This window comes from Penaeus vannamei, chromosome 36 (assembly GCF_042767895.1).
Source record: "Penaeus vannamei isolate JL-2024 chromosome 36, ASM4276789v1, whole genome shotgun sequence".
NCBI lineage: Eukaryota > Metazoa > Arthropoda > Malacostraca > Decapoda > Penaeidae > Penaeus > Penaeus vannamei.
In genome coordinates this window covers 17,970,362-17,980,361 of record NC_091584.1, presented here as the reverse complement: position 1 = coordinate 17,980,361, position 10,000 = coordinate 17,970,362, and the positions used below count along the sequence as shown (strand labels likewise).

The 10,000-nt window shown below is 37.7% G+C and overlaps 1 protein-coding gene across 11 annotated transcripts in view; it reads right to left on the bottom strand.

Annotated features, from left to right (window-relative positions):
• Positions 1–5,240: 5,240 nt before the first annotated feature.
• Positions 5,241–10,000, bottom strand: part of didum (dilute class unconventional myosin) — a 247,071-nt gene continuing 242,311 nt past the window's right edge. For all 11 annotated transcript variants that reach the window (XM_070114610.1, XM_070114618.1, XM_070114611.1 and 8 more), the window contains 4 exons: positions 9,948–10,000; positions 9,111–9,368; positions 8,603–8,722; positions 5,241–8,255 (listed from right to left, as the gene is read on the bottom strand). The exon at positions 9,948–10,000 is cut by the window's right edge and continues 96 nt beyond it. In XM_070114610.1, the coding sequence (XP_069970711.1) occupies positions 8,130–8,255; positions 8,603–8,722; positions 9,111–9,368; positions 9,948–10,000 (557 nt within the window). In that variant the 3' untranslated portion in view covers positions 5,241–8,129. The remainder of the gene's footprint in view (positions 8,256–8,602; positions 8,723–9,110; positions 9,369–9,947) is intronic.

Sequence of the window (10,000 nt, the reverse complement as noted above, 5' to 3'; positions counted from 1 at the left end):
GAGAGTGTAGAGAGAGAGAGAGATCCCATTTTCTCTCTACAACATAAATCCGTTCTCCCTTTTGTATGTAATTATTTATTATGCATTTTGTGTTTATTTCTCCCTCTCTCTTGTTATGATAATAATAATAATAATAACAATAATAAATATCAAAAGAAAATTACTGTACAAAAATATTGCACCCAAATACAACACGACTCACTAGCCTTCAATTTAGAGCTTGCATTTTCCTTAAAGTTTGAAGGCTGAGGGTTTTAATGATAATTACCAGTGTATAATTTGCAATACAAATTATACTTGAATTTATGAATTTGTTGTCTAAGTGGGGAAGTATCACGCATGTCATAATCATTAGAAGCGGATCCAGTCTGCACCAAGGAGATGGGGTGCACCAAGAGGGTCACAGGCATCACCGTTAGAGGGTGTGGATTCTGTGGCAGCTATTTTGTATTTTATATTCTATCGTCAATTTCAGCAAAATCATATTTAAATTGTTGTCTAAATGATTTATATGTTTCAATATTTTATGTGCGGGAGAGTGAGACAGCTTGAACATAGGGGTACACTGAACCTTGGGGTTTAACTTTCTTAACTGCATTTAATTCTCATAGATGTCTCTAGCGTATTACCGCTGTTAGTCGGTGTTGAAAGCATCATGCTTATGAAATGTTGTTTGGTAGTCGTGTTTTTTCAGAAGTAAATCATGTATTTTCATCGGTCTGATGTAAAATTTTTACTTATATGATGATAATTGTTGAGTTTTTTAGGTCATTCGTTCCTGTAAAATTGTTTTAAGCTGATTATTGCAACTGATAGCCGTAGATGCAGAGGCGGCGGGGCTTCCATGGTGGCACGAAATATCATTGGCGACCCCGCGTATCCCCCCCCAAACGGTCATTGACCCTTTATATATTAATATATATAATATTTAAGTATTGATATATAATATTTATATATTAATGTAATATTAATATATATTGATATATAATTAATTTAGAGCAATATATAATATTAATATATACTAATATATATAATATTAGTATATATTAATATATATAATACACATTCAGTAATATGAAAACATAAACAATGTGTAACTGTATAATATACATATTGAAGTGGGCAGCCTTAATTATTGATACTTTTGGGCTCCCACCCCCCAGATTTATTGTTGTTGCCCCCTGTGCTTCCCATCAGAAAATTCTCTGGACCTACCCCTGCGTAGATGTTATGTTAATTATGATAAAGTTGTACAATGATATAACTCAGGCAAATGCTCTGTTAACTGTTAACTTTTACCTTGTTTTCTGGGTCAGAGAACAAGGTCAGAAAAGGTTCCTAGATATTCTGTAAAGCTTTGTTGATGCTCACAGCTTCTAGAGATCGAAGGCAAAGTGTCGGATGCTACATCATAAACCACTATTTGCCCGCTCTAGCACCGTGTTGCTAACTATGAAGGAAGCTTTCGTTCATTAAGCCTTCTGCGGCATACCCTATCCGTGTCGAAAAACTATACAACTCTAGGGAACACAAGGAGGGAAGAATTTGTGTTGCAATTTAGCGAAAACCTTATCCAATACAGTTGCCAGTGAATGTCTAAGAAAAAAATATGCCTTTAGTAAACACATGGAAAAATACAAAGTATTTTATTACCCCCCCCCCCAAAAAAAAAGAAAAAGAAAAAAAAAAGTTTGATATGCAGAACTCGAAAATGAAGTTTAGTTAATATTTTTCAACTGCAAGAAACATTTCTGAAAATGTTCAAAATAGACCATTTTGTTTCACTTTTTTTCGTATGTGTGTGTGTGTGTGTGTGTGTGTGGTGTGGTGTGTGTGTGTGTGTGTGTGTGTGTGTGTGTGTGTGTGTGTGTGTGTGTGTGTGTGTGTGCGCGTGCGCGCGCGCGTGTGTGTAAAGCCTATTTATACCTCATATAGCTATATAAGCAAATTAGGTATTTATATTTGAATTCCAGATCTCGTTGTTAGCTAATAGAAACTAAAGAGCATAAAAATCGAATTGTCCTTTTTGATTCTTAATTTGGAGCTTTCTTCTCTTTCTCTGATAGCCAGTGGTACTACCTGTGAGATGAATTTATTCTTCTGTTTATGAAAGTTCTGTGGTTTAATAAATGATTCATAAATGACAACAGAATAAATGGCAACTGCAAAGAGAACATATTCTATCCAAATGATGAATCATGTAGGCATAATATTTTCTTTTTCATGCACAAAGATGGACAAATGTAACAATCTTCACTAGCTGCCAAATTGAACTTGATGAATGTTTGTTGTTCTTGTTGCTGTTAATTGCATTGAAATACTGAATCTACAGCAAAACATGTATAACCATAAAAATAAATTATCAAGATAAATAAAAGCTCTAAACCACACTCTCCTATATGCGTGCCCTTTAACGTGCAATAACTGGAAGGAAAAGGCGTCACTGACAGTCTTTAATGGATTGTGATTGTTTCTGTTGTAATGAAAATTATATTTTGTATGCGACACAAAATTCAAAGAAAAGCTTCATCTTCTGCAGCCATGTATAGAAAAAAAAAAAATTATGCATGGGTTATCCGCTTGCATTTGTACTTAAATGAATGCTTAGGTTCTAATCCACATGAGATCGTTAGTTTTGTTGGTAGGCAGTTTTAATTCATAAAACGAGATATAACTATACATATCAATGGGACTGGATATTAGAGTGCCTTGGCTAAGGTACAGCGGTGTTTTGAGAGGAATCCTGTCAGCCAGAGCCAGAAAACTCATATGATCCGGGAATGGACTCGGAATATATCTATCAATCTGTCTGTTCATCTACCTATCTGTACCTATATACACACATGGATATACCTCTCTCCCTTTCTGTCCTATATGTATATATATATATATATATATATATATATATATATATATATATATTTCCACACACACACACACACACACACACACACACACACACACACACACACACACACACACACACACACACACACACACACACACACACACACAAATATATATATATATATATATATATATATATATATATATATATATATATAATGAATATATATATATATATAATGAATATATATATATATATATATATATATATATGCATATATACATATTTACATACATATGATTATATATGTATGTATATACCTCTGTTCCACGATCTCGTATGGGATTGAGGAATGTTTTTATTTTGGACGGTTTGGCGGGAAAACTTTCTCGATTTTTTATGGTGTAGTAATTGCATACGGGTGACAGAATCGGATAGGGACTGATAATAATTATTAAAGCAACAGCTTTTGTAATATTCCATTCCCATTTCATTAAGAACGACAAAATATTTTTGAACTGGTTTATAGAATACTGTGTACAAACAGATTTCTCACTGTTTAATCGTCTCAAAATCATTTTTAAGCAAGAGTCAACATTTCTCTTTCGTAAATGAGAGCTATTGGCCAATTGTGATGTGACAGCGATAATTCGATGTTTAACCTAAAGTAGTGCGGGGTGCCAAACAGGAGCTCGTTGTAGTTAGGGGTTTAACCTTCTGTAGTCAGTGATACAGAGACTGAACCATGCTTTGGATTCATGGATCTTATAGCTTTATACACTCCTACCGATTTTTGCAAACTTGATGCACGTTGTTCTACGTGACTTCAATGCGGTATCCAGCTATGATGCTCGATCATAACTGGATACCGCATTGAACTTTTCTTTAAGGCCCTAGATTTTGAGGATTTTTTTACTCCTCGTACCAGCATCGCTGGGCATGGTGCACCAATACGGGTAATGTGGTTATAGAGATCGTCCACATCATCGTTAGCATTCGCTGTAGGATCCGCAAGAACTGCAGGGTCTATCTAATTCTGTGGTACCGACCAAAGATCGGTCGTGGCTCTTAGTTCACTTAAAAATGTTTGTTCCTGTATCGAACCCAGGCTTTTTCACTTGGACAGATCGAGGGAGGAAGAGTGTGCCGGGAGGTTTGCTGGCGCTATCTCTGATCGTCTCGCATTACTTAGCAAACTGGCGGACCCTGTAAGACTGTGGGATCACTTCAAGCTCGAAACACTTGACAGACCTCTGGAGTCCGCTGGCGACCGTCCAAAAGAAAGGCAGAATTTAATTCCGCAGGAGGCATTAGAGGTCACGGACCTTCTTATATTGTGTTGGGTTATGTGGATGTTGAGCTTTTTACTTTGAGCAATTTACCAGGTTGTTCTACCAACAGTTAACTTGGGCGCCAGTACCGTCGTGATCCCATTGCCGGACCCACCCATCGGCGAGGAAACTTCTACCCTGTTTGGAAGTTAAAGTGGCAATCTCCAAGCTGCAGGGTGGTAAAGCAACGGGCATTTGTGGCATCCCTGTTGACTGGCGGAGAACTTGGTGCGCGGGCTTTGCATGCTGTCCTAGCTGCTATCCAGTAGCCCAGTACCATTCCCAAAGACCTGCTGAGGGGTGTGGTTCTCTCTCTGGAATGGGAAAAAGGATCGTTGGGACTGAGCAATGACCGTGGCATCACACTGCTCAGTATACAAAGCAAGGTTCTCGCTCACAGCTTTCTAAAAACATATCAGAGATCACCTACTGAGGTACCAGAGGCCGAATATACTACCTACAAGTCCATAATAGACAATCTTGGCGCTCTGAGTTTTGTCATAGACTACTTACAGCATTAGACTTGATATTAAAGGTATGTAAGATGAAGATACAAGACGCTTGGAGACTGTTAGAAGCTGTTTAGTCAATATGGGCTTGCGGCGAGGATGTTGGTCACAGAGCTTTACATACTTTGCTAGTGTAGTTCATGACTTTGGGCTGTCAGATAAGTAAGTCAGCAGACGGACTGGCCCGGCAGCAGGTGCCATGAATTCGCTCATCAAAAGTATAAAGTATTTAGATATGCTGGAATCTCTGTAGGAGCAAGCTAAGTGCCTTCAAGGCCCTAATACTGCAAGTTTTCCTCATTAGAAATGGAACCTGGCCATTATCCGATGCCTTGGAATCTCGTCTAGATGCCTTTGGTAACAGGCCCTTGTGCTGGATTATGAGGTACATCTGGCAGGACCATAGACCAGCCAACGCTTACACCTCATGCTTGAAGTAACCTAGTTGAAGACTTTCAATTCAGAACTCATGCTTATATTCCTCTCATGCTTATAAACATTTGACATAAGTCATAAAAGAACTACAAGGGAAATGAAAATAAAATTCCATAGTAACATGTCTGCATTTATTTACTTTGAATCAACATTCTTTTCTTAATCACAAGGCAACACACAATAAAGTTAACACTGGTGAAAATCAGATCTTACCTATATACAATGAAAATCATTCAGCAGAAATAAAAACACACTGAAAACAGCCTTTTGCATTTCTACATTTTTATCATACAAAATACATTTAAAAGGAAGCTTACAGAACAAAAATATCATAATATACTTGTATGCACTACAAAAAAAAGAAAAAAAAATCAACCAAGCATTCTGTGACATAATGATTTATACCATGTTTACATTATGCATATAAAAGAAAAAAAGGATTAAAATACAAAACAGATGATCTTCAATTCAAACCAGTGACTTTAAATTCAATAAATATGTCGGCCATGATCACAAATTTCATTACAAAGTTATCATTTCTTCACAAACAATCTATGTGGCACCTCAGTTACCTGTCCTTGCTGTGCAAAAAGTAACTGTCATCTCTTTCCGTACAATAAAAAAAAACTTCAAAGTGGCACCTACTCTGCAGTGTCAGAAACCACAAATAAATATCTCAATAACTTATGTCACTACTCAAAATTAAGTCACTGAGGCCTGTATCATCCCCACCAAGGAGTACCTGGCACTGATCAAGAATTTTTTTTCATTTATCTGGGCAAACTGGCAAACATAAAAAATGGTATAAAAAAAGGCCTCAAAACCTAGTAGTAATCATAATAATAATGAATCATAATTCATAATAATCAAAAACAATAATTGAAGCATAAATAATTATAATTATAATAATAATAGCAGCCAGCATCTGCTATACAGAACCATGAAAGTAAAGCTACATAATAGCTTCTGCACCACACAAGTTAATATAGAGTTAACTATGGTCACATTGTACACCTGAACCAGTATACAAGCATGTGATGATGCTAATCGTGCATATGATACTGTACAGGGTGATAGTACCCGAATACTAAAGGTGTTCTCATTTCTCAGATGGCTTCCTAACCTGGGGTCAAAATCTGTCAAACTACCTCTGCCACTACCTACCACAGCCCGGCAAAATGACAGTATTCAAAAGCCGAAGTTAGCATCCAAACCTCTTTGAAACCAAATAACAGCCCTTGTGGGGTACCCTAAATGCTAGAATATTCACCCTTCCAGAAAATGTATGATATATACACAAAGCATGCAAAACTTGAGAACTTGGGATTTTGGGTGGGGCTTCACGGGAGTTTTTGCCCAATGTTGATTATGTGTTTACATAAAAAAGTTTTCTTTTCCTATGCACTTACTGTAAAAATATTTGAGGTATGCAACAAAAACTTTGTATGCCAAGCAATGCAAATTTTGGACTAAATGAGATGCAGAAAATGACATCTTATTATTAGCCATTGAAATTATGACCAACAGATCCCTATGGAATGTACTGTAATTTAATTAAGTACAAGAAAATAAAAATGTATAAAAATAAACATATTAGTCATGTTAATTAAAGTTATTGGCTGAAGTTTCAATGATGATCAGAATAAAAATGTTATAATAATAATAACAAGAATAACAATAATAGTATTAATGATGATTTATGATAATAATAACAATAATAATGATTACAATAAAAATAATAATAATAATAATAATAATAATAACAATAATAATAATAATAATACCCCTATTAATCATAAAATAAATGTCAATAATTACACCATAAACCAATTCATCCACTTTCTTCTCTCCTTCTGATATCAGGATAGTCTATGGAATCTTACAATATATGAACTATGCCATATGTTAAACTCTGAACATCTATACAATAAATAAATAACACTATTAACCATATATTACACTACAGTAATGTTCAACTAGAGGTCATGGAATGTGTTTAGAGTGCTACAGCATCAACTGTTTACAACACACTAGAACCAAAGTTAAAACAGTTATACACACAGTAACTGCTCTTTGCTGCTTCGTGCTGCACAAAGTAAATATACAATGGTGCTGTCTTAGGTACTGTGACTGGTCCTAAATACAGGAATGCTATTTATCACTGGAATATGCTCATGGAATGTATATATCATATAGTATTTCCTTTTTATCTTTCCTTGAGTCGCCCAAAGTGGGGTGTCCATGCAACTCTTATGAGGAGGTTTTTACCGGTTTAAAAATTACATGTATAAACAAAAATACTTTTTTTTTTAATTCTAAGGCTGCAGTAGGATATATTTTGGGGGGTTTAATACCAATATTTTCTTTTGTTGGGGTGAGTTAATCCTGTTTCTGGACACAGAGAAAGAGAAATCTATATAATACAAACAAATGTCAAGCATCGGAAAGCCCACCCCATACAACCATCCATACTGCCAGATATGTCTCAACCAAAAGTCAAACTGATTATAAGCAAGGCTGTAATAACCAGAACTAATTCACTTCTTTTTCTTTCCTCTTCATTACATTACATGTACAACAAAAGCCATAGTACAAATGTAACCATTCTGAAAGCCTTCAGGTTTAAGTACTGCATGTAAATGCTATTGAGCTACTATCTGGTTTTTAAATTTTGGAAACTATACCTGAAACTCTTAACAAGTTTCAAAATCCAGCCCTTGGTGGCCCTGACTCAGCATGGATCTGGAAAAAAAAGGCTGTCCCACCCTGAGTTCCTTGCCTTTAAGCAGTCTCAGCCATCAAAACAGACCATGCAACAGGGCCGGACTCCATCCCAGACTTCACACACTTACTGGGAAACCCTTTGTTTCTTATCTCCTCTCCCTACAACCTCAGCATCTCAAACAACCATGCTGGATTGACTTGGAAAGGACAAAGTAAAAGCCTTTATTTTTCCATCAGGTTGTTTCATTCTCATGTGTGTGGAGTTGGTGACTGGGGGTTCTTTTAGACCTTCTTCAACATAACGAGGTTGAGAGATTCTGGAAGCTCAATATCTTCCAAGTGAATACTGGATGGGTTGAATGGGAACCGGACAGGGAAGGCAAATTTGGTGTTCATCAATAGTGTTGCCTGAAAAAGATGGAAAAAAATAAATTAGTAGATATTACTCTTGGCAGTGCATGTTCATCCTCAAAACAATATTGTGTATGGGTGATACAGTATCACATTTCAATGAAATTCCACAAAATAGGCACTTGTGTTCTGTATAGATGCAAACACCTCCACTTCATTGTTCCTTTACCTCTTGCAAACACTTTTGACAAATATAAACATGAAAAAAATCACCATTCATCAATAACATATCTTTCTTACCAATCCTCATCTCACTGACACATCAAAGCACAGTCTCAAAATACACAAACTGCTACACGTAAAACACACCCACCCCGACACTTTAAATCAATCGCATAACTTACCTGCGCTTGTTCACCCTCCGCTCGTTCCTGCAACTTATTCTGGATCTTGTGGATGAAGGAGATAGGGACTCTCTCTTCAAATTCATCCGCCGGAGTGTACAGGTTCAAAATCTTGATGATCTGTTGCAGAATGGCAAGAAAATTGTTTAGGACCACAAGTCTACTGAGAGAATTTGCATATAATTTGCATGTGGTTTCAAATGATAGCATAGCAAATAACTTATGTGACTAATACCTATATTTTTCACATATTATAAAATGTTCTTCTAAAACAATGAAACAATAAGTCATACATCATTTTTTTATTAAGTGAAAATTAATGATGATAACAATAAGAAATGAATAATAATCAAAATGAAAACAATAATAATCATGATAATAATAATAGAAATTATATTCATTTATCATAATTATTGTTACCATCACCATCAATCATAACAAAAAACCGCAACATCGATATCCGAAGAGGCAGCGCCCCGGCCCCCTGCCCCCGCGGCCGGGCACCCACCTGCGAGACGGACAGCTTGTCGCACATGTCGCAGATGGAGTTCACGTCGTCGTCCGTCTTGCGCGCCTGCAGCAGCTGCGCCGCCTGGATGATGGGCGCCAGCGTGTCCGTGACGCCCGCCTCGTGCAGCCGCATGTCGCGCGTCCACTGCTCCAGGTGGCTTAGGTTGTAGCGGATCTGCATGCCCTTGGACCAGTGGCACATGTCCTTGCGCAGCAGCAGGTTGTTCAGGGACCCCGCGCAGATGAAGTAGAAGATCTGGAACAAAGGGGGAACGGGCTGGGTTTTGCTTCTTCGAGATGAGAAAAGGGTCACGACAAAGCTATCTAACCAAATTAACCTTTTAGGGTTCTAAACATACAATCTGTGCAATGCTACACACACACACACACACACACACACACACACACACACACACACACACACACACACACACACACACACACACACACACGCTCATACTCACACGCACTCATACTCACACGCACTCATACTCACACGCTCTCATACTCACACGCACTGCACTCATACTCACACGCACTCATACTCACACGCACTCATACTCACACGCACTCATACTCACACGCACTCATACTCACACTCATACTCATACACACACACACAACCACACTTACACTCACACACACACACACACACACACACACACACACACACACACACACACACACACACACACACACACACACACACACACACACACACTCTTCGCACATAGAGTTTTATTTCACCTGTCCTAACAACAAGAGACTTCCACCCACAGGACGAGAGCCTCCCTCCCCCCTCCCACGCCCGCCCACGCCCGCCCACGAGTCTTACCTGTCTGAACACCTGCGTGATGAGCTCGGGGTCGGTGCCGAACATGGCGAGCG